Source organism: Palaemon carinicauda, chromosome 38, assembly GCF_036898095.1.
Source record: "Palaemon carinicauda isolate YSFRI2023 chromosome 38, ASM3689809v2, whole genome shotgun sequence".
In the NCBI taxonomy this organism is placed as follows: domain Eukaryota; kingdom Metazoa; phylum Arthropoda; class Malacostraca; order Decapoda; family Palaemonidae; genus Palaemon; species Palaemon carinicauda.
The window spans coordinates 61,229,782-61,252,920 of NC_090762.1; the positions used below are offsets into that span (position 1 = coordinate 61,229,782).

Sequence of the window (23,139 nt, forward strand, 5' to 3'; positions counted from 1 at the left end):
TTAAACAATTTAGCATTAGCTTCCTGTACTTACCTTTACTGCCATCAGCTTTCATATGACTGCTGTGCATAGCCTTTCCAAAGCTAGATGCTATGATATCACCCGTTAATCCTAAAGCACTGTAGTCCCCACCTGAAAAGTTTATAAACATGAACTTTAAACCTTATTCTTTAAAAATAGTTTGGATTAAAGAAAAATATCACATCTACTAATTAATTCATTACACATCCTCTCCAAAACAAGACAAATGTTTTTTTTTTTACAAAATTACATTATTATACTTTACCATAAATGTCCTTCACAAGCAAGTCTACATTGCGATGATCTCCTTCACTTGCTAGCTGCAGTAATTCATCAAAACCTTTTGCAGAGGTAAGTAGCGATCCCAGGCCCCAAAATGTTCCACCACCCATGCTGGTTCCACCAATTCTTTCATATTTGTTATCTGCCTCAACCTGGCAGAAAATACTACAAAATAAATAATAAACTAGGACTAAAGCACACTAATTTCAAATACAACTTCAGACTTATTATAATAATGCTCCCTATAACCAAATTTAAATTAAAGATCAGAGAAGCTTAATACATGAAGGTAGCCTTTTCTTGTCTCAACTCACCTCCAGATAAAATAAATCTATACATTTTTGGTTTATCAATTATTTAAAATCATATAAAAATGTTAGTGGTCTTGCCTAAATTAAGTTTCAGGCAATATTTAAAACATTTCATCACAACCAAGTTGATAATATATTACCATAAATATCTCAAGTGCTCTCCATTTGCCTTCTTCAAGAGTGGTAAGCCTTGAATTTATATATTCAGTCTTACCCATAATTTCCAATCCCCTTCTCTTTCTAAGGGATTCACATATGAAACTAGTTTCTCTTCTCTGGAATGCCTTTCACAAGTGACTTGTACAGTGCCTTTATCACTACATATCCCATTCCACGATGCTTAATCATTTCATCAATACTAACCTTTAACTCATTATTTACATTCTACTTCAAGTAAGTTATTAAGTTTCTGTAGGTGCTTAAGTTGGACCAAGTATCTGACGCTATCCCTCTGGGTATTTATGAGTGTTCCTTTTGTTCTAATTAATTCCTGGTTGCTCAAGTTAATTTTTCTAAAATTATTACTTTTTATAAGGTCCGTTAATTCTATAATTTCCTATATGGGTTGGTGGCTTATAATGACTTAGTATGAAGCACTTTGTTATTGTACAATTTTAAATGATGTGTAGTACATTATTTTTTTTTCAAAAACTGATCATGACACTAATCCATTTCTTTAAATTTGAATTCATGAACAAGTCATATTTTTTATTTTACAAATTAGTGCAACTAGAGTCCTTTCCTATAACCATTAGAATTTGGACCAGTCGAGTGAATGCTTGCCACCTCAACGCCCCGAAATGCACAAAACTTTAACAACCTCACACTAATAAAAAAAAAATTATAGCAATAATAACTAGAAACGTACTTAGAGTGCAGACCTCTGCCACAGCTGCCTATTTCTTGAAACCAGTATGCCTTTTCTAGAATCAATTCATTACTTTTGATAATAATTATTAACATGTAATAATTGGCATGGATTTTCATACTCAAATATGAACCAAGCTTGAAGTCTCTGTGACAATGATGTCCAAACTTATGGCAGATTACATTAATTGGACATTTTGCTTGACCGTGACCTTGACCTTCCAAAATTTAATAATTTCCAGCTTTTTACATAACAATTAATCCCCGTAAGTTTCATTACTCTACAATTAAAACTGTGGCCAAGAAACTTGTTCACAAACAAACGCACAAAAAGGGGGTAAAACATAACCTCCTTCCAACTTCATTGGCAAAGGTAATAACTTTAATATAAAAAAAGTAAAACCAAACAAATACTTAACACTATATAGACTGTCATCTCAGCAATTTCCTAACAAAACATAAGACAAAGTATGGCTTGTACCTCAAGACTGTATTATGGTGTTTGCCTTATGAAATTACAGTAGTTAGACAAATTAACTGGGGGGTGATCTACTTTATGTATGTTAGCTTTTTTATATATCCTTCAACATTCATACAACAATAAATTTGTAAATTATGCTAGAAAAGTTTCTTAAACTTATAGCTAAAATTATTTTCATGGTTACAAGACTGGATGAATTCAAGTCCTTTAGCCTACATATAATTAGAAAGTGAAAGGCAAAGTTATATAAAATTAAATACAAATATCGAGACATGATTTGTGATCTATGTGATGCCATAAAGCAGAAAGACAGTTTTGAGTCAAATCTCTGGTTAACACTAATTTCAAAGGCTTGTATGGGGCACACATTAGATTTGAGAACACAGGTCATATCCGACTCCGGGGGGCCCTTTGGTTCTAAGGTGGGCAAGACTGCTCAAAGCTCTTCATGAGCATAAACAAATCACATGAGAAGGAGAGATCTAAGACCTCCAGAGGACCTGGCTCAAGTTAAGCAATAGCCTTTCACCACTGAGACTGAGAGATGCTTCTCTCGCCAAACTAAGACAAAGAAAAAAAAATTAGCAATTAACTGCAGAGAGGCTTCAACTGGAAAAGTATCCTTTCAACACTAAAGGCAAAAAGGGGCCCACTTTCTATAATTAATAGCTGCAGAATACCACTGCAGGTACCCAGATATCACCTTGCCGTCTCTCGCAAAAATCCTTTCATTATTATTATTACTAGCTAAGCTACAACCCTAGTTGGAAAAGCAAGATGCTAAAAGCCCAAGGGCTCCAACAGAGAAAAATATCCCATTGAGGAAAGGAAATAATACACATACATATACCAAAGGCACTTCCCCCAATTTTGGGGGGTAGCCGACATCAAACAAATAAATGACTATTTACCAATACTGCCAAATAAATTTGTTTCTTTAAAAGTTATTTGGAACATAAAATAGATGTTCTCCTAGACAAAAATCTAATAATCTTAATTTCCAAAACTCAAAACCTGAGGTTGTGAGTCTTGCCCATTAGACAACTACCATGTGAAAACTGATTCAAAATTGTACAAAACAACAACCAATACATTTCTTCAGTAAAAGAACCCGTACCACACAAAATAATTCCTAGGAAAAATACTGTGTATAAATTTTACCTTCATTATGCTGACTCCAGAACCAATGTTAACCAAAAGATAGGGGAAAATATTAGGGTCAGAGTTGATAAAGTGGTATTCTGGATCTTCATGTCTACAGTAGGAGAACTGCTCATCTGTGATATTTCTTAAGAGAAAATTACATCCCTTAATCAGGCAACCAATTTCATCTTCTTTTTCTACCCTGAAAAATAAGTCAAAAATTCATTCTGACTATACATCACAATATAGAAAATGTTTGCATATTATAAAGATCATATACTCTTTACCCTTATAAAGATACTGATAAAAATGTATACAGGTTAGTCAACCATATAATACTAACTTCTGGTAATATCAAATAAACATGACCGATCACATCAATTGTAAAAAGCACATTAAGATTATACAAAACTAAATTTCACAAAACTCACATTAAACCAAGCTTTTTTTGGATTAGCTCTGCATACTTGTAAGCACCACCACCAGTGGCCTTGATACTTTTGCCAATCACTGAATCTTTGCTTGAAACCAAGTGATCGCGTATGAAATCAAGGCAATTCTCAATATACTTTGTTTCGAATTTGACAAAGTGGAGCCTTTCGATCTCTGAGCTTTCATACTGATATTCACAACCATCACCCTAAAAATAAAAGATTAATAAATGAAAAAGACAAAATTATTGTAAAATGTACTAAATAATAATGCACCTTCTCTTTAGTAGAACACATTACAAAAATTCTTAAACACAAATGACACAACAAAAACTCTGACCATCAAACTTACAAGATGACATTTAATCTTTACAGTAATAGTTCAAATAATTGCATTTCATGAAAAATATACAGCAGTAAAAATTTTGCAAATTCTTACAGATGAAGTTCCCTCCTTCTCAGAGTTGTACAAAACTTTTCGATGCGAAACTGTCGAATAGTAAGCTATCTTCGTTAGAGAGCCACCTGCAGATCAAGAAACACCTAATTACCTATCTCACCAGAACAATCAAGGTATGTTTAGCATATGTACAACATTAATTAAATTCCTACTTCTGGGACACAATTATTTGATTTTTTCAAAATACCATTTGATAAATAATGTACTATGTACCAACTAAAATTATTACACAATATAATAAGCAAAATAACACAACCTACAAATTCTAAAAGTAATTTGTATAATTCTTATTTATACAAACCTGAGTCCTTTAAAACAAGGGTAAGTCTTCAGCGGTGCTGGAATGGCATTGAGTTGTCAACAAGGTAGTTGGTTATCAACAGGTAGCATGAGGGGAAGCCCTACCCACCCGCTTGTCACAGAATAGCCACTGGATGTCATACAATACCTCCAAAGCAAAAATTCTGGATTGTTCCACCTCTGTTGCATGTCCTAAGATGGAACCTGGAAGGTAGGTGTAGAATGCATTTGGAAGGAAGAGGGAGAGAATATGCAAGGAAAGACATCCCCATACTAACTGAAACAGATATACCTATGGAATACTTCCCTCACTTCATGGACTGAGCCAGGGCAGGGACAAAAATGGGTGGAGCAGGAGCTAACCCCTTCTGGAGGAAAAAGCTGCTAGTATCCATTGCAAGAGTTTGGAAAAGGCCAGGACCTTCCTCAAACCCCGAGCCAAATAGCATGGCAGGGCTTGGCCATGGCTCCTTTGAAAGACCAGACCCCTTGGGGGATACAACAATGTGGATGAAGGAGTACCGATTCGTGACATCCCCTCCACCACTACCATAACCCTTTTAGCCCCAAGCTATTTGGAACTTTCAAACCCTTAACCCCCAGGCGTTTTTCTTTTTCAAGCACGTTTTGAACAATTTTTTTAGATTGCGCTGACAGCCTTAATTTTCGTCATAGAGAGGTCAGGTTGGTCTCATTATTTTGGAAAATGCCTGAAGTTTCTCAAGGTTATCAAAAATATGCAAAAAAAAATGCAAATAGCAATTTTTTGCAAGAACGTACCGGTACGTCCATGGGGGTTAAGGGATGAGTTTTGTGAAACGTACCAGTACGTCCATTGGGGGTAGAAGAGTTAACATCACCCTCCTAAGAAGTAAATAGTGAGTTCATCACGTATCTGATCCTTAGAGCATAGAGCAACTATTGTCTGTGCCCAAAATAAGCTTATTTGACCAACCGTCATTAAGTCAACAGTACTTCATACTCCAGGTAGGTATCTGGAATAGGCAGACCACATTTACTGTACATTAACTGCAGGAATCAACACACAGGTCCCAAGTCACCATTTCACTAGGACCTGTGTAGCTACACAGAAGGTGGTATAGCTGCCTCAGTTCCTCTCATAGAACCATTAGCATCAGATTGGAGTTGGAGGTAATGTGTTAGACTGGGATGAAAGTGAAGATTGACTGGGCCTTTTCTTTCCATATTACCCTCATTAGGGGCACAGCATTGAAAACCATGTCAGCTGGAATCAATTTGCATGCAGATAAGCCCCATTAAGCTTGTAGCCTTTCTGTCATATGTTATAGAAGTGTCATTTCCACACTCCTTACAAGGGTGTGTGTGTTGTAACCAGGCAAACCCACTGATATACTGTACAGTATACTGTATATAAGCCTCATTGTTACCACAGAAAGATTTACTGCTCCATCCTTTATTGCATGGGCTGTGGACCTGCTAGTATTCCCAAACTACCGGTGCACAAGGTGTAAGGAACATTATCTCTGCAGCCCTTTCATGGATCCGAATTTTGCGTATCCTGGGTTTATTATTCAGTCAGTTGGAATAGGAACTTCTACCCACCTAAGGACGAGTCTCCTATGTAAAGGAGGAAGTTTTTAATAGTGTAGGAACAAATATAAAATTTTAAAGTAATTTGTGCTTTTCCTAACCATATAAACCTGAGTCCTTTACTAAAACTTTCCTGTCATTACCTGCCCCTTTGAATTGAATGTTCAGGTAGCAAGCAGGGGGCGGAGATTCCCCGATCCAGGTTGGTAACGTCCAGCCCCCTGCTTACACCTCCTTATAAAAGTTTAACTGATTAGTACTCCAACTTCACTGATATCTATCCTAAGTACAGGATTCAGGTTTCTAGAGTACGGTTAGGAAAAATGCAATTTACTTTCAAATGTCATATTTTAGAATGAAAGTTGAGAGGGATGTCAGAACAATGATAGGGTGTACCTTAGGGTTAGGTACGAGCACATAGGGCTGGGGGAAACCCTAGGTTAGGTAGGACATTAGGTTAGATCGTATCTCCAATTTGTTTTCCTTTCTAGATGTGGTTTTTCACTTGTAACACCTTGTGATTCAAACATCTTTATAAAGTAAAAAATGGGTTTCTGACAAATATTCTCTTCATAATTATGTTATTTTCATTAGTAAAATAAATTTTTGAATATACTTACCCGATGATCATGTAGCTGTCAACTCCGTTGCCCGACAGAAATCTACGGTCAGGATACGCCAGCGATCGCTATCCAGGTGGGGGTGTACTCAACAGCGCCATCTGTGGTCAGGTACTCAAGTACTTCTTGTCAACAAGAACTCAATTTTCTCCTCGGTCCACTGGTTCTCTATGGGGAGGAAGGGCGGGTTCTTTAATTCATGGTCATCGGGTAAGTATATTCAAAAATTTATTTTACTAATGAAAATAACATTTTTCAATATTAATCTTACCCGATGATCATGTAGCTGATTCACACCCAGGGTGGTGGGTGGAGACCAGCATACATGTTAACAAAGAAGCTAAGTATCCCGTATTTCATTTTATTAGTTATTCAAAATAACATAAAATAAATAAGTACCTGGTAAGGAAGTCGACTTGAACCATTACTCTGCCTTTATTAAGTACGTCTTCCTTACTGAGCGTAGCGGTCCTCTTAGGATGCTGAACGACTCTTAGGTGCTGAAGTATAAAGGGCTGCAACCCATACTAAAGGACCTCATCACAACCTCTAACCTAGGCGCTTCTCAAGAAAGAATTGACCACCCGCCAAATCAACAAGGATGCGGAAGGCTTCTTAGCCGACCGTACAACCCAAAAACAACAATAAAAAGTATTCAAGAGAAAGGTTAAAAAGGTTATGGGATTATGGGAATGTAGTGGCTGAGCCCTCACCTACTACTGCACTCGCTGCTACGAATGGTCCCAGGGTGTAGCAGTTCTTGTAAAGAGACTGGACATCTTTGAGATAGAATGATGCGAACACTGACTTGCTTCTCCAATAGGTTGCATCCATAACACTCTGCAGAGAACGGTTCTGTTTGAAGGCCACTGAAGTAGCCACAGCTCTCACTTCATGTGTCCTTACCTTCAGCAAAGCAAGGTCTTCTTCCTTCAGATGAGAATGTGCTTCTCTAATCAGAAGCCTGATGTAGTAAGAAACTGCGTTCTTAGACATTGGTAGAGAAGGCTTCTTGATAGCACACCATAAGGCTTCTGATTGTCCTCGTAAAGGTTTTGACCTTCTTAGATAGTACCTAAGAGCTCTAACTGGGCAAAGTACTCTCTCCAGTTCGTTCCCCACCAAGTTGGACAGGCTTGGGATCTCGAACGACTTAGGCCAAGGACGTGAAGGAAGCTCGTTTTTAGCCAAAAAACCGAGCTGCAAGGAACATGTAGCCGTTTCAGATGTGAAACCTATGTTCCTGCTGAAGGCGTGGATCTCACTTACTCTTTTAGCTGTTGCCAAGCACACGAGGAAAAGAGTTTTTAATGTGAGGTCCTTAAAAGAGGCTGATTGGAGAGGTTCAAATCTTGATGACATAAGGAACCTTAGGACCACGTCTAGATTCCAGCCTGGAGTGGACAACCGACGTACCTTTGAGGTCTCAAAAGACCTAAGGAGGTCCTGTAGATCTTTGTTGGAAGAAAGATCCAAGCCTCTGTGGCGGAAAACCGCTGCCAACATACTTCTGTAACCCTTGATCGTAGGAGCTGAAAGGGATCTTACGTTCCTTAGATGTAACAGGAAGTCAGCAATCTGGGTTACAGTGGTACTGGTTGAGGAAACTGCATTGGCCTTGCACCAGCTTCGGAAGACTTCCCATTTAGACTGATAGACTCTGAGAGTGGATGTCCTCCTTGCTCTGGCAATCGCTCTGGCTGCCTCCTTCGAAAAGCCTCTAGCTCTTGAGAGTCTTTCGATAGTCTGAAGGCAGTCAGACGAAGAGCGTGGGGGTTTGGGTGTACCTTCTTTACGTGAGGTTGACGTAGAAGGTCCACTCTTAGAGGAAGAGTCCTGGGAACGTCGACCAGCCATTGTAGTACCTCTGTGAACCATTCTCTCGCGGGCCAGAGGGGAGCAACCAACGTCAGCCGTGTCCCTTTGTGAGAGGCGAACTTCTGAAGTACCCTGTTGACAATCTTGAACGGCGGGAATGCATACAGGTCGAGATGGGACCAATCCAGCAGAAAAGCATCCACGTGAACTGCTGCTGGGTCTGGAATCGGAGAACAATACAACGGGAGCCTCTTGGTCATCGAGGTAGCGAACAGATCTATGGTTGGCTGACCCCACAGGGCCCAAAGTCTGCTGCAAACATTCTTGTGAAGGGTCCACTCTGTGGGGATGACCTGACCCTTCCGGCTGAGGCGATCTGCCATGACATTCATATCGCCCTGAATGAACCTCGTTACCAGCGTGAGCTTTCGATCTTTTGACCAGATGAGGAGGTCCCTTGCGATCTCGAACAACTTCCTCGAATGAGTCCCTCCCTGCTTGGAGATGTAAGCCAAGGCTGTGGTGTTGTCGGAGTTCACCTCCACCACCTTGTTTAGCTGGAGGGACTTGAAGTTTATCAAGGCCAGATGAACCGCCAACAACTCCTTGCAATTGATGTGAAGTGTCCTTTGCTCCTGATTCCATGTTCCCGAGCATTCCTGTCCGTCCAATGTCGCACCCCAGCCCGTGTCTGATGCGTCCGAGAAGAGACGGTGGTCGGGGGTCTGAACAGCCAAAGGTAGACCTTCCTTGAGAAGAATGCTGTTCTTCCACCACGTTAGAGTAGACCTCATCTCTTCGGAAACAGGAACTGAGACCGTCTCTAGCGTCATGTCCTTTATCCAGTGAGCAGCTAGATGATACTGAAGGGGGCGGAGGTGGAGTCTCCCTAACTCGATGAACAGGGCTAGCGATGATAGTGTCCCTGTTAGACTCATCCACTGCCTGACTGAGCATCGGTTCCTTCTCAGCATGCTCTGGATGCATTCTAGGGCTTGGTTGATCCTTGGGGCCGACGGAAAAGCCCGAAAAGCTCGACTCTGAATCTCCATACCCAGGTAGACAATGGTCTGGGATGGGACGAGCTGGGACTTCTCTAAATTGACCAGGAGGCCCAGTTCCTTGGTCAGATCCATAGTCCATCTGAGATTCTCCAGACAGCGACGACTTGTGGGAGCTCTTAAAAGCCAGTCGTCTAAATAGAGGGAGGCTCTGATGTCTGCCAAGTGAAGGAATTTCGCAATATTCCTTATCAGTCTGGTAAACACAAGAGGTGCCGTGCTTAGGCCAAAGCACAGGGCTTGGAACTGGTACACAACCTTTCCAAAGACGAATCTCAGGAAAGGTTGGGAGTCTGGATGGATGGGGACGTGAAAGTATGCGTCTTTCAGGTCTAACGAGACCATCCAGTCCTCCTGCCTGACCGCTGCTATGACCGACTTCGTCGTCTCCATCGTGAACGTCTGCTTGGTGACAAAAGCATTGAGAGCACTGACGTCCAGCACCGGTCTCCAACCTCCTGTCTTCTTGGCTACCAGGAAGAGACGGTTGTAAAAGCCCGGGGATTGATGATCCCGGACTATGACCACTGCTTCCTTTTGTAGCAAGAGCGACACCTCTTGTTGCAACGCTAGCCTCTTGTCCTTCTCCTTGTAGTTGGGAGAGAGGTTGATGGGAGATGTAGCTAGAGGGGGATTGCGGCAGAACGGAATTCTGTATCCCTCCCTTAGCCACTTCACAGACTGAGCGTCTGCACCTCTGCTCTCCCAAGCTTGCCAGAAGGTCTTGAGTCTGGCTCCTACTGCTGTCTGGAGAGGAAGGCAGTCAAAACTTGCCTTTTGCGGACTTGGAACCCTTCTTGGACTTGCCACGGTGACTGTCTGCACGGGTACCTCCTCTGCTGGAGGTTCTGCCACGAAAGGGCGGGATGAACCTAGAAGCAGGTGTATCAACTGCTGCAGGGCGGAAGGGTCTAGGCACGGAAGGTAAGGTTTTAGCCTTACGTGCAGAAGAAGCCATCAGATCATGAGTATCCTTCTGGATAAGTGAGGCAGCCATCCCCTTAATCAACTCCTCCGGAAACAGACACTTGGAGAGAGGAGCAAACAACAACTCTGACTTCTGGCAAGGAGTGATACCAGCAGATAAGAAGGAGCAAAGATGTTCTCTCTTCTTGAGGACTCCTGATACAAATGAAGCCGCAAGTTCACCAGACCCATCCCGAATTGCCTTGTCCATGCTAGACATGATCAGCATGGCCGAGTCCTTATCTGAAGGGGAAGTCTTCCTGCTTAAGGCTCCCAAACACCAATCGAGGAAGTTGAATATCTCGAAGGCACGAAAGACTCCCTTCAACAGATGATCAAGATCTGAAAAGGACCAGCAGATCTTCGAACGTCTCATAGCCAACCTGCGGGGAGAGTCAACCAGACTTGAGAAGTCGGCCTGGGCAGAGGCAGGAACCCCCAAGCCAGGTTCCTCTCCCGTGGCATACCAGACGCTCGACTTAGAAGCAAGCTTGGGAGGAGGAAACACAAAAGAGGTCCTTCCCAGTTGCTTCTTGGAATGCAACCAGTCCCCCATAACCCTCAAAGCTCTCCTAGATGATCTGGCGAGAACAAGCTTGGTGAAGGCAGGCGCAGCAGACTGCATGCCCAGAGCAAACTCGGAGGGAGGAGAACGAGGGGTTGCAGACACAAAATGTTCAGGATACAAGTCCCTGAACAAAGCAAGGACCTTGCAAAAGTCTAAGGAAGGTGGCGAAGACTTGTGTCCTTCAACATCAGAGTGAGGTTCATCCAGATGAGCAGCTTCATCATCCGATACATCATCATCCGAAAGTTGAGTTGTGAGTGGCAAAGGCAGAGCAGCAAGCTGACCGGCTGAATCCTGCAGAACGGGTGCATGCGTACCTGCGGATCCAACATCATGCCTCTGCTGGACAGTCTGCGAGCTGGCAACAACAAAAGCAGAGGGCTGGTGTGAGGGAGGGTCTGCGGTGGGCTGAGGAGCATGCGGTATGGTATGCAGAGCATGCTGTAAGGTATGCGGCTCATGCTGCATGGTATGCGGAGCATGCTGTAAGGTCTGCAGAGCATGCTGCATGGGCTGAGGAGAATGCCGCATAGTGCTGGAACCCGGCAACTCCTGATGCGGCAGCTCACGCATGTTAGCAGATGGTGCAGCAAGAACATGCGTCTGGCAGGGAGGACTGCGCATTGGTGGAGGAGCTCTCACAGGAGGTGTGTGGGAGCAGGCAGCCGCAGTATCTGCTGAGCGCACAACCTCTGCGGGTTGTAGGCTAACAGGAGAGGTGTGAACCTTCTCGGCATGATACTCCTGCATGAATGCCGCAAGCTGAGACTGCATAGTCTGCAGCATGGACCACTTAGGGTCTACTGTGGTTGGAGCAACAACAGACGGAGCAGTAGCCTGTTGAGGGACCACTCTACCTCTCTTGGGAGGTGTGCAGTCATCAGATGACTGTGGCGAGTCCGAACTGACCCAGTGGCTACACCTGGGCCGTTGGACAAGCTCGGAAGGGACCTTACGTTTGAGCGGTCGTGAGACCTTGGTCCACCGTTTCCTCCTGGAAACTTCTTCCACAGACGAGGAATGTAAGGGCTCATTCGTCTGTATGTGGATGGGACGATCCTTAACAGATACGTCCGCAACCACTGAGGATACATCCGTGCGCCGATCAAGGCCTGCCGAACCCTTTGGTCCTTCGACATTGCTTCTCCCCTGGGCTTGGGAGCTTGCAAGAGGTCCCGGACTGGGAGGACGACTGGCACGCACAGATGTACCCTCATGCGCAACACTGACACTGACACTATGCACATCACTAGCACTAACACTTCCCACTGCACTCTTCGCTTTCAGCTCTCTGACATCTGCCAAGAGCTGATTGCGGTCACTAACCAACGACTCCACCTTATCACCGAGAGCCTGAATGGCACGCAACATATCAGCCATTGCAGGCTGAGCACTCGTAGCAGGTTCGGGAGTCACCACCACAGGGGAAGGAAAAGGTTGAGGGGCATGGGGAGAGGAAAAATCCACAGAGCGAGAAGAACTCCTCCTATCTCTCTCCTTCTCTAACCTACGTGCATATCTGAGGAATTCGTTAAAATCGAATTCCGAAAGCCCAGCACATTCCCCACATCGATCTTCCAATTGACAGGATTTACCCCTACAATTGGAACATACGGTGTGAGGATCTATAGAGGCCTTCGGAAGACGCCTAGTACAAGTCCTAACACTACACTGCCTGTATTTAGGAACTTGGGAATGGTCAGACATCTTGAATTTAGAAGTAGTCAAGGGGGAATTCCAAAATTAAGCAAAGTTCGTTAACCAATAAGTCAAATTAATTCCAAAAGCTTGCTAAGCTAAGGATAAAGCTTCCTGAACAGCGAAGGCTAAACTTTAGAGCAAATACATCACCAAATCGTGAACAAAAGACTCCAAAATCAACAGCGTATCCAAGTAGGTCTTGCCGGCGGCACGACAGAGGAAAAATTGAGTTCTTGTTGACAAGAAGTACTTGAGTACCTGACCACAAATGGCGCTGTTGAGTACACCCCCACCTGGATAGCGATCGCTGGCGTATCCCGACCGTAGATTTCTGTCGGGCAACGGAGTTGACAGCTACATGATCATCGGGTAAGATTAATATTGAAAAGTTCAAATTAATATCTCAAAATATATCAGGAACACCTTTAAGGTTCTTTGTTAGGATTACTGTACACTAATAATTAATTTACCCTTCACACTATAACCACACCTAGACAAGGAGCCTACCATGTCCTAATGCCAATGGGAAGTAATTACGTAGTATCTACTACTGTAATTTACTCTGCTGGCAGTCAAAGACACTATGATGTACAATAAAAAGGTCATGACATCCTAGGTTGGTTAAGCATGGATCATGAGGTTTTCATATTCATTACAGTAAATGTTTACCAGACCTCTTACTTCAAATGAATAATAGATTTAAATCTAAATCATTAAGCATTAAACATAAACTACCTTATGGAGGCTCAGGACTAATATTTATTCCCCATCTTATTAACAGTTTTGTTCTTTCAAGTCAATTTTTTTATGCAAATTCTGAAAACACTCTGTTGTTGCATAAAGAAATAATTTACTTGATCTCCCCTTTATAATGTGTATAAGGGTAAGGGAGATAATAGCAAGCACACCCAAAAGGAAAATACACAGGTAGGTGGGTCAGTTTAAGTGCAGGATCTTCATCATCATCATCAGCTGTAACTAGTCCACTGCAGGACAAATACCCAAGATATGACCTTCCACTCTTGACTGCTTATGGTCTTCCTATGCCAGACCCATAAATTTTCTTATCTTGTTAATACGTAGTCCTTTCTTCCTTCCCTTGCTTCTTTTGCAATCTCTAGGGACCCATTCTGTTATTCTTAATGTCCACCTATTATCTGTCATTCTCATTGTATGTCCTGCCCATGACCATTTCTTTTTCTTACTTGTTGTTAGAATATTCTTTACTTTAGTTTGCCCTCGTATCCATGTTGCTAATTTTTTGTCTCTTAGGATTATTCCCATCTGTATTCTTTCCATAGCTCTTTGAGTTGTAAATAGCTTATGTTCTAAGGCTTTAGTAAGGTTCCAAATTTCCGATGCATAAGTTAAAACTGGTAGGACCATCTCATTAAATATTTTTCTTTTTAGAGAAAGTGGCATTTTATCTTTCATAATCTTATTTTGTTTACCAAAAGTTCTTCATCCCATGCTTATCCTTCTTTTAATTTTGGTCTCATGGTCTGTCCTAAGTACGCATATTATTTATCAATCTCTAGAGGTTCATCCATAACCCTTATTTGTTCTCTATATTTTCATTAAACATTATCTTAGTTTTACTCCTGTTGATGTTCAATCTTACAATTTTGCTTTATCTATTCAAATCTATAATCTTTTGTGATTCCTCCCATGATTCACTAAACACAACTATACCATCTACAAATCTTAAGTTATTAAGCTAATCCCCATCAATAATAATTCCAACATTTTCCCATTCTAAATTCTTGAAAATAACTTCTAAGCATGCTGTGAACAATTTAGAGGGATGGGGGTCTCTCTGGCTAACTCCTTTCTCAATTGGGATTTTCACACTACTTTTTCTGTAGTTTTAGGATTGCTATACTTCCTGTATACTGCAGATACTGTATCTTCAAGTGTTCTAACATAAGATTCCTCTATTCCTTCTTTTTGAATGGCTTTCATTACTACTGAAGTTTTGACAGAATCAGAAGCTTTCTCATTGTCTATAAATCAATTGTTAGGCTTTCTTTTCCACTGCCTTGCCTCTCTTTATGCCTGTCAATTCTTTCTTTTCTTCTCCTACTGTTACGTTTGGTACCGCCTCACGTGTTTCATTATTTCTATTGGCAAAGTTATTTCTTATATTACTATTGTATAGCATTGTATAAAAATCCTCAGCAATTTTCATCACTCCATCTCTTTTGTTGATATTTCCATTTTCATCTTTTAAAGCAAACATCTGTTGGCACCTGTTCCAAGTCTTCTTTTCATTGGTATAATTTGATGTTTCTTCCTTTCTTTAGTGTTTCTTCACTTTTGGTCTGATTGTGTTTATGAATGTCTTGAGTTTTTAGTTTGTTTATTGTTTTGTATAGTTCTGCTAGTTCTATTTCATCTCTCTTTGATTTTACCCTTATTTCCAATCTTTTGTTTATAAGGTTTTTGGTCTTTTCTGATACAGTAGTTTTCCTTGACCTTGTTTGGGAACTTTTCCACTGATCTCTTGTGCTGATTCCAATACAATCTTTTTTTAAATTACTGTTTGTTTCTTCTTTACTGTACTTGCTTCCATTTCAAAGTGTAGCCAAGAGTACCTATTTTGTATTGATAAACTCATCGGATTTTTCTATTATTAGTTTATTTTTTTCTTAAACTTTGTTTTTCTCTCTCTTCATCTAGACAAATTTTGCTTTTCACCATTCAACAGTCACTTGACTTTAACTTATTTAGTTCATATCACCTTAATCAGACACCTTAGTCACTTCAAAAATACTGAAATTGGCAGTAATATTATATATACTTGCCCAGGAATTTAAAAGGTTATAACCTCATAACTCACATTAAATTGCCTAAACAGTCTTATTTGCCATGGGCAAAGGAGTAAATATGTTATTTTGATAATAAAATAAATTTTTGAATATACTTACCCGGTGATTATAATAGCTGCAACTCTGTTGCTCGACAGAAAAACTCTACGGAAAAATTCGCCAGCGATCGCTACACAGGTAGGGGGTGTACTCAACAGCGCCATCTGTCGTTCAGATACCCAGTACTCATTGTAAACAAAGAACTCAATTTTCTCCTCGGTCCACTGCGTCTCTATTGGGGAGGAAGGGAGGGTCCTTTAATTTATAATCACCGGGTAAGTATATTCAAAAATTTATTTTATTATCAAAATAACATTTTTCAATATTTAACTTAGCCGGTGATTATAATAGCTGATTCACACCCAGGGGGGTGGGTAGAGACCAGCAAAATATGTTTACATCATATGAGCTAAGAATTTTTATTTCATTTTAGAAGTTATCAAAATAACTAAAACAAAATAAATAGGTAAATGGTAAGGAAGTCGACTTGAACAATTACTCTGCCTTTTTAAGTACGTCTTCCTTACGGAGCCTCGCGATCCTCTTAAGATGCTGAGCGACCCCTAGGATCTGAAGTATCAAGGGTTGCAACCCATACAACAGGACCTCATCAAAACCTCTAATCTAGGCGCTTCTCAAGAAATGACTTTAACCACCCGCCAAATCAACCAGGATGCGAAAGGCTTCTTAGCCTTCCGGACAACCCAAAAACAACAATAAAAACATTTCAAGAGAAAGATTAAAAAGGTTATGGAATTAGGGAATTGTAGTGGTTGAGCCCTCACCCACTACTGCACTCGCTGCTACGAATGGTCCCAGAGTGTAGCAGTTCTCGTAAAGAGACTGGACATCCTTAAGATAAAAAGACGCGAACACTGACTTGCTTCTCCAATAGGTTGCGTCCATTATACTTCGCAGAGATCTATTTTGTTTAAAGGCCACGGAAGTTGCGACAGCTCTAACTTCGTGTGTCCTTACCTTCAGCAGAGCTTGGTCTTCCTCATTCAGATGGGAATGAGCTTCTCGTATTAACAGTCTGATAAAATAGGATAAAGCATTCTTTGACATAGGCAAAGATGGTTTCTTAACTGAACACCATAAAGCTTCAGACGGGCCTCGTAAAGGTTTAGTTCGTTTTAAATAGAACTTAAGAGCTCTTACAGGGCATAAGACTCTTTCTAGTTCATTTCCAACCATATACGATAAGCTTGGAATATCGAACGATTTTGGCCAAGGTCGAGAAGGCAGCTCGTTTTTGGCTAGAAAACCAAGTTGTAGAGAACATGTAGCCGTTTCAGATGAGAATCCGATGTTCTTGCTGAAGGCATGAATCTCACTGACTCTTTTAGCTGTGGCTAAGCATATCAGGAAAAGAGTCTTTAAGGTGAGATCTTTCAGGGAGGCTGATTGTAGCGGCTCGAACCTGTCTGACATAAGGAATCTTAGTACCACGTCTAAATTCCAACCAGGTGTAACCAAACGACGCTCCTTCGTGGTCTCAAAAGACTTAAGGAGGTCCTGTAGATCTTTATTGTTGGAAAGATCTAAGCCTCTGTGACGGAAGACTGATGCCAACATGCTTCTGTAACCCTTGATAGTGGGAGCTGAAAGAGATCGTTCTTTCCTCAGATATAAGAGGAAGTCAGCTATATGAGTTACAGAGGTACTGGTCGAGGATACGGATACTGACTTGCACCAGTTTCGGAAGATTTCCCACTTCGATTGGTAGACTCTAAGGGTGGATGTTCTCCTTGCTCTAGCAATCGCTCTGGCTGCCTCCTTCGAAAAACCTCTAGCTCTCGAGAGTCTTTCGATAGTCTGAAGGCAGTCAGACGAAGAGCGTGGAGGCCTTGGTGTACCATCTTTACGTGTGGCTGACGTAGAAGGTCCACCCTTAGGGGAAGTGTTCTGGGAACGTCTACTAGCCATCGAAGTACCTCGGTGAACCATTCTCTCGCGGGCCAGAGGGGAGCAACTAGCGTCAACCTTGTCCCTTCGTGAGAGGCGAACTTCTGCAGTACCTTGTTGACAATCTTGAACGGAGGGAATGCATATAGATCTAGATGTGACCAATCTACGAGAAAGGCATCTATATGAACTGCTGCTGGGTCCGGGATTGGTGAGCAAAATATTGGGAGCCTCTTGGTCATCGAGGTTGCGAAGAGATCTATGGTTGGCTGGCCCCAGGTGGCCCAAAGTCTCTTGCATACATCCTTGTGGAGGGTCCATTCTGTTGGAATTATTTGTCCCTTCCGACTGAGACAATCTGCCATGACATTCCAGTTGCCTTGGATGAACCTCGTTACTAGTGATATGTTTAGACCTTTTGACCAGGTGAGGAGGTCCCTTACGATCTCGTACAACGTCAGAGAGTAGGTCCCTCCTTGCTTGGAGATGTACGCCAAAGCCGTGGTGTTGTCAGAGTTCACCTCCACCACTTTGCCTTGAAGGAGAGACCTGAAGCTTTTCCAGGCCAGACGTACTGCCAGTAGCTCCATGCAGTTGATATGCATTGTCCTTTGACTCGAGTTCCATATTCCCGAGCATTCCCGACCGTCTAATGTCGCACCCCAGCCTACGTCCGATGCGTCCGAGAAGAGAACGTGGTTGGGAGTCTGAACAGCCAGGGGAAGACCCTCTCTTAGGTTGATATTGTTCTTTCACCAAGTCAGACAAGACTTTATCTTTTCGGAAACCGAGATCGAGACCGCTTCTAGCGTCTTGTCCTTTTTCCAGTGAAAAGCTAGATGGTATTGAAGAGGACGGAGGTGTAGTCTTCCTAGTGACACAAATTGTTCCACGGATGACAGCGTCCCTACCAGACTCATCCACAACCTGACTGAGCAGCGTTCCTTCTTCAGCATCTTCTGGATGGATAGCAGGGCTTGGGGGCTGATCGTCTTGTTGTTCAGCAACGTCCTCATCAGAGGGTTCCTCATCCGAAAACTGATGAGGAAACGGCAACGGAGTGGGCAACGTCTGGCTCGCTGAGTCCGGTCGCACTGGTGGATGCGTGACGGAGCCGGACGCAATATCATGGAACTGCTGCACAGTCTGTGAACTGTCAACAACCATGGGTGCGCGAGGAAGCACAGCGTCAACCCGAGACTGCTAGACCGTCTGGGTTGTGCAGTCAACACCCTACTGGGTTGCTGAGGTTGACGCACTGCGTCAAAACAAGTCACCTCTGCTGGTTGTTGAACGTCCTGAACGTCAACAACCACCTCCGAGCGTCGCTTAACGTCAACGTGCGGCTGGCAACCCACACTGGGTCGCATCGGTGGAGGAACCACCTCAACTGGCAGACGCGAGTAGGTTACCTCAGCGTCAACAGGGCGCACAACCGACCGCTTGGAAGGTTGTTGGCCAGAAGGTTCGGTAGCAACCTTCTCCGCATTTAAGTCCTCTATCAAGGACGCAAGCTTGGACTGCATGTCTTGCAGCAAAGCCCATTTAGGGTCTACGGGAGCAGGTGTGGCAACAGACGGGGTTAGCGACTGAGGCGGAACCGTTTACCATCCCTGAAAGCCTTTTTATGCGTGACATAATTGTACAGCAAAACTTCAAAGGCTCGAAAACAGCTGTGAAGTTGACCTGTAAACAACTTGGAGCGTCTCCTGGCTAGGCGCCAGGGAGAGTCTACCAGAATTGAGAAGTCTATCTGGGCAGAGGCATGAACTCCCAAGCCGAGAACTTCTCTCGTGTCATATCAGACTCTCGCTCTATAAACCAGTTTAAAAGAAGGGAAAGCAAAGGCTGTATCCCCCAAACTCCTCCTGGTGAAAAACCAGTCGCCTAGCCAACGTAACGCTCTCTAGGAGAGCGAGAGAGCACTAGCTTAAAAACAACGGCTTCGAAGTAGCTAGGCCTAGTGTAAGCTCTGACGTTTAGGCGAACGAGGAGCAGCAGTTACAAAAAGATCCGGACGAAGATCCTTAAAAAAAATCATCATGATTTAATTAAAGTCCATAGGAGGCTAAGCAGCTTTAGGCTCCTCTCCATCTGACAGAGTCCTCAAGGGAATATCAGTAGTAGGGAGAACAGCAACTTCCTCATCTACAGGAACCTTGTCCGATAAAAGCTGAGTCTCAAGCAAGGGAGAGACCTACCGTGGTGGCAATGCTTTACAAGCAGAGTCCACACTCACTGGTGCATTAGTAGCGGACCAGAACGCAACGTCATGTAACTGCTTGACAGTCTGTGAACTGTCAACAACTGAACTGTCAACCACAACAGGTGCGTGAGGACGCACAGCGTCCACTCGAGACTGCTTTGACTGCCTAGACTGAGCAGTCAAAACAACTCTAGAATGCGGAGGTTGACGCACAGCGTCAAAACAAGTCAACTCCGATTGTTAGTGAACGTCTTGAACGTCAACAGGAGCATCAGCAAGTGGCCTAACGTCCAAATGCGGCTGAAAAACCACACGAGACCGCATCGAGTGTGGTTCTAAACAACCTGACTGACGTGACTAAGCTACGCCAACGTCAACAGTAAGCACAAAGGAACGTTAGGTTGGCTGAAAGCCAGGATATCGATGAGATAAACGGCTAGACTCAACGGACTAATCGGTAGAATAGTCTTCCATAAGGGAGGCAAGCATATACTGCATGTCTTGCCATACAACCCATTAAGGATCAACGGAAATGGTTATGGTAAGAGACGAGGGTAACGTCTGTGACCGCAACACTTTGCCTACAAAAAAAGACTCTCGGAGTCTGTGTTACGCTTTTGTTAGGCGGCGAGCAGTTATCCGATGACTGCCAAGGGTCAGAGCTGTCCTAATGGTTGTAACCAGGACGCTGGACCTGTCCTGAAAGGACTGACTTTCGCTTAAGGGCTTCGAAACCTTGTGACAGGTTTCTTATGCGAAAAGCCTTCGGATGACGAGGAGAAACAACGTCTCTCTCGTCTTATGGTAGGGGAGATCTTGGTAAGATACACCCGATACCATAGAGGGAAAAACGTCTGTTCGTTGGTCAAGGCCTCTCGAACCCATAAGTCGTTTGACATTACTTCTCCCCTGGGCTTGGGAGCATGTAAGAGGTCCCGGACTAGGTGAACGACAGGCACGAACAGACGAACCCTCGGACGCAACACTGTAACACTTTGCGCCTCGGACGCAACACTGTAACACTTTGCGCATATCACTTTATCACTTCGATTTTCTGTTTTGCAATTATTTCTACCTGAAACACGCAATTCTACCCTTCATTAAAAGGTAGTAATTGCGAAATCAGTCGTATAATGCAAGCTCATTAATACCAGCAAAAAACAGAAAACATATTTTAAGATAAAAAAAAAAAATCAGTGGCTGGGAAAGAGACTAAACACTAGTTCATATAACTACGTTTTCAATCTCTCACCGCACATAGCCTGGGGACGAGAATAAAAACCTAAAAACGTTTTATCCTTCCTCCCCGTACAGCGACTAGGGACGCGAGTAGCACGAGAACAACGTTACCCGCTTGAACGGAACGTTTTCTCTCCTCTCTCTCCCTCCGTCTCTATCTCTCTCTCTCTTTCTCTCTTGATTTCGCACCTAAGAGAAGAGCCCAATTATATTTCGTCAAAAAAAAAACATGTTATTTGACTAAAGGAAAAAACTGAAAGGTTTTTCAATAAAAAGTTCCTTTAAATTAGAATTTAAAACATTTAAGCTAAGAAAGAATGAACAAAACGTCAGAATCGATTTACTCTTACTGCAAAGTGAAACCGTGATACACTCTCTCTCTATCGTAACGATAGAGCGCATGTTGAACGTCCTGAACGTCAACAACTGCGTAGCATAAAAAAACTAAACGTTAGTTCATCTTTGAAAACAGTACGAAGACTATCAAAGAAATTCTTTCATAAAATATTACATTTAAAAAGTTTTAAATCCTTAGCTCTTTAAAAGCTAATTACGATATAAAGGGCTCAAAGTTGATTAACTTCGGTTTCCAAGTTAGGACCGCCTGCTCTCAGGAAAGGTCTATATAAACAAAACATTAAAATTTATTTTTATATGTTTATAATAAATGGAAAGTTAATCGAAGAGGCCTAATAAAGGCGGAGAGATATAAAATATATAGAGGAAAATCTATAACGTGATAAGAATTACTAAAAGCCTAAACACACTTCCGTCTAAGGGAAGGGTCGGCCATTTAAAAGTGAAAGAAAGTCCATACTCTCTTTGTCACCATAATTAAATCTATCCAAAACGAGTTCAAGATTTAAGATGAAGATAAAACACCTGCATAGCGAAAGCTCAAAACTAGAATAAAGTACTTCACCAATTAGTTGTGAAAAAACTCCAGTTTAGCAACAGCGAATAAGAGCGTCTTGTCGATAGCTCGACAGAGAGAAAATTGAGTTCTTTGTTTACAATGAGTACTGGGTATCTGAACGACAGATGGCGCTGTTGAGTACACCCCCTACCTGTGTAGCGATCGCTGGCGAATTTTTCCGTAGAGTTTTTCTGTCGAGCAACAGAGTTGCAGCTATTATAATCACCGGCTAAGTTAAATATTGAAAAATATACAATATCCCCCAACCAGTTATAAAGTATTACTAAATCCCTTTTTGTATACATTCATTAAGGTACATTTAGCTACAATAATCAGTTAGTATTTTGTAAGACTCATTAAATCATTTTATTTTCATAAACTTTCCTTTTAAATTAACTTTCTTCCATGAAACTTTTCCCATAAACACACTGTTGCCAGGTAAAATAATAATTTTGTTTAATATTCCCTTAATAATGAAACCCAATATCAGTAATCCCAGTTTCTAAGGGGACTGATGACGATACATTTGAGTGGTAAGGAAACAGAAGGCAAACATAATAACCTAAGGTACCCCATCTAGCTTGACCTAAATCTTCCCTTCCTTACTTGCCTCATAACTCCAGCAGATGGCTGCTGAAGTTAGTTATTACAAAAAGATTGAATAAATTATTTTCTTTTGAGAAAAGAGCATTTCCAGGACAAGTTGCATAGAAGAAAGTCAAATGGAAAGAACAAGGTTGCATAAATAAAAATACTTTGAGGTGAAGTAGTAATTTTAGATCCAACAGTGCCAGACCGCATAGGTAACAAAAGACTGGTAAAATTATAGAATGGTGCTATGAATGGTTTGTAAAAAATAAGACTGGTTTTTAAAGTATTTTGTGGTGTTTTGAACATTTTTTTTAAATTATCTTAGGCAGAAATCCATAGATTTTGAGTTACGGTGGGTCGACTATCATAACTGAAATGCTATGTCTTTGCACTAGGTATTATCATCAATTATGTTCATGCCACTTTAATATATACAGTATACCAGTCTTATGGGATGATATTTAAATTAATTTTTTTCCGCCAGTCATCATCATGAAGAACCAATCATCGTAATTAGAAAATAGTTACCATAATAGAGTGACAGCTAAGAAACATGTTTAAATCACTGGAACTTTTGTTTTCCAGGACTTATAGAAGCATAGAAAACATGATTTTTCCATCCCATTTTCTATGGAGTTGTTCGTAGCATTGTTCATCGTATTAAAAATACAAATATATCAGCACACAACTTTTCATTATTAACATGATGAATAAAATATATGGGGTGTATGTATAATCGCGGCCACCTGTATGTATGATGACAGCTGCCTGAGAATGCAGCAGTGCAAGGGACAACCCCCACTCCCCCCG

The 23,139-nt window shown here is 42.0% G+C and overlaps 1 protein-coding gene across 1 annotated transcript in view; it reads right to left on the reverse strand.

Annotated features, from left to right (window-relative positions):
- LOC137630667 (4'-phosphopantetheine phosphatase) overlaps positions 1 to 23,139 on the reverse strand; it is a 110,955-nt gene that overhangs the window by 86,963 nt on the left and 853 nt on the right. The window contains exons 2-6 of the mRNA XM_068362281.1: positions 3,976 to 4,061; positions 3,537 to 3,745; positions 3,124 to 3,307; positions 287 to 455; positions 34 to 132 (exon numbers count right to left, since the gene is read on the reverse strand). Coding sequence (XP_068218382.1) covers positions 34 to 132; positions 287 to 455; positions 3,124 to 3,307; positions 3,537 to 3,745; positions 3,976 to 4,061 — 747 coding nt within the window. The remainder of the gene's footprint in view (positions 1 to 33; positions 133 to 286; positions 456 to 3,123; positions 3,308 to 3,536; positions 3,746 to 3,975; positions 4,062 to 23,139) is intronic.